This window comes from Propithecus coquereli, unplaced genomic scaffold (genome assembly GCF_000956105.1).
Source record: "Propithecus coquereli isolate 6110/MARCELLA unplaced genomic scaffold, Pcoq_1.0 Scaffold202, whole genome shotgun sequence".
Classification (NCBI taxonomy): Eukaryota; Metazoa; Chordata; class Mammalia; order Primates; family Indriidae; genus Propithecus; species Propithecus coquereli.
The window spans coordinates 3,611,730-3,614,252 of NW_012145190.1; the positions used below are offsets into that span (position 1 = coordinate 3,611,730).

Here is a 2,523-nt window from a genome sequence, read left to right on the forward strand (position 1 = left end):
TTTTATAGTGTATATTTTAGGTTTTTGATATGATGTTATGGGATACGTGTAGATACATATAGATAACACAATGGTTACTATGGTGAAGCATCTCTCATGGTTTCTTTCTTATTCCAGCAAATGAATCACCCATTCTGAGACAAGATGTGACCAACTTTACAACAGTGTCTGAACTTATTCTCCTGGGATTCAGGGATCGTCCAGAAATACAGTGTCTTCTTTTTGTGGTGTTCCTAGTTATTTATATGATCACGGTTGTAGGAAATCTTGAAATGATCCTATTAATTAAGATCGACTCACATCTCCACACTCTCATGTACTTTTTCCTCAGTAACTTGTCTTTTGTTGACTTCTGTTATTTTTTTGTCATTGCCCCTAATATGCTGGTGAATTTCTGGGTGGAGAACCCAGTCATTTCCTTTAATGAATGTGCCACTCAATTCTTCTTCTTTGGCTCCTTTGCTGGCATTGAGGGATTTCTGTTGGCCGTGATGGCCTATGACCGTTATGTGGCCGTCTGCAAGCCTCTCCTGTACACAGTCCTGATGTCCCCCCACCTCAGTGCCCTCCTAGTGTTGGCTACATATCTTGAAGGCTTTATAAATGCTACCATTCACACTGGCTTCACCTTCCAGCTGTCTTTCTGCTGCTCAAATATCATCAACCACTTTTTCTGTGACACTCCATCCTTCCTGAAACTCTCTTGCTCTGACACACACATCAATGAGGTTGTCATCTTTGCTTTTGCCATTTTTAATTAACTGAGCTGCCTCCTGATGATTCTGGTTTCCTACCTCTACATCCTTGCTGCCATCTTGACGATTCATTCTGCAGAAGGGAGGTACAAAGCCTTCTCCACCTGTGCTTCCCACTTGATGGCAGTCGCCATCTTCTTTGGGACAATCTTGTTCATGTATCTGCACCTCAGCTCCAGCTACTCAAGGGATGAAGACAAAGTAGTGTCTGTGTTTTACACGGTGGTCATCCCCATGCTAAATCCTCTCATCTACAGTCTGAGAAACAAGGAGGTCAAAGTTTCCTCAAGCAGAATTTTTCAAACATCCTCTTTTTACTTCTCTACTTAGAATCATCAAACCATGGGGTTTTAGGATCTAGGGGAACTTACAAGTGACCAAATCCACCTGCATTGACTCTGGCTCTGTTTCATTGTCATGAGGCTTTTTTCTGATAGTGGAGTTGGACCAACATTTCCAAGCATCCTGGAGACTCTTGTCACTCTGTATAGATCCCACTTATTCCACAGAATCTAAACGCTCAAAAATGACTAAATATTACATTTCAATAAATGTAATACCTATAAACAGGTATAAAGCCTGTTTATAGGTATAAAGCCCAGAGAAAAGCTGAGTGACAAAATGAGTAATTCCATCTTCTTTCATGTTTGAGGGCTCCTTGACTGGATAGTGATGGAACTTCCAGAGAAGAAGGATGAGGAGTAGACTGAGCTAGATTATGTCCAGGGACTGAAACAAGCCTCAGAAACTATGTCATGCCCCTAGTGAACCGGAGAGAAATACCAGAATAAATCCTGATGTAGTGCAGAAGTCCAGTACTCCTAACCTGGGCAAGAAATCCAGACTGCTGAGGAAATAACAGTAACAAACAACAGGATAAATATAAAGAAAAAACACAGAGTAAGAACCCTAAAGGTTCTGGATTTAAAAAGGTATTCTGCATAATTCTTGAATATAAAATGTCAAGTTGTTTGATCTTTGCAGGGGTAAGCAGTTTAACCTTAAAGAACTAGGGCAAGGTGAACATTATTTCCCTAATGCCTTAGCAAATAATTGTACATATGTATTTTACTGGTAGCTATTAAATACAACTTGGTTTGGGTAAGTTCAAAGTTTTCAGTTTATTTGACTGGTATTTTTAACTGAGATGTCTCCTTAGCATGGCTAGATGTTCTTTACAGACAGCGACCATAGACATGTACGATAAATGTTTTCAACTTGTGTGGATTACATAAAATATAGTTTGTACGAATCTAGCACATCATCTTCATTGAAAGACTAATGGTCATGTAAATAGAAAAGTGGTCAATTAAAAGTACATAAGGAATAATTTTGCTTTCAGTGTTTTTGGTGATAAATCAAACCCAAATCTTTTAATTTTATCCTATGTTACTTTGCCTTTCAGACATTGCATTATGAACGCACGATTTTCTTGCTCAACCAATGGTCTTGTTCATCCTGTCATTGTTTTTTTCTGGAGAAACTTTCGTATTTCAAGACACAGCCCAAATATTATCTCCTTTGTTCTTCCCAAAGTGTAGAGTTACGCATGCATTTTCTTGTATATTCTATAGATAATGCAACTCGAGTAAGCTCTTACAAAAACAAATCATGATACAATGTCGCATTTGTTAACACAGTCTGAGAGCTCTGGTAGAAAAGAAACCTATTTGTATCTATCTATCTCCATGCCTTCATAGTAGGCCATCAATAAAAGTTTTAAAATTAAGAAACAATCATTCCAATCAAAGGCACAAGGTGATGGAAG

General features: G+C 38.5%; 1 protein-coding gene across 1 annotated transcript in view; it reads left to right on the plus strand.

Annotated features, from left to right (window-relative positions):
- LOC105809983 (olfactory receptor 1020-like) overlaps positions 1 to 1,085 on the plus strand; it is a 3,354-nt gene extending 2,269 nt beyond the window's left edge. The window contains 1 exon segment of the mRNA XM_012643892.1: positions 118 to 1,085. Coding sequence (XP_012499346.1) covers positions 118 to 1,085 — 968 coding nt within the window.
- Positions 1,086 to 2,523: the final 1,438 nt, after the last annotated feature.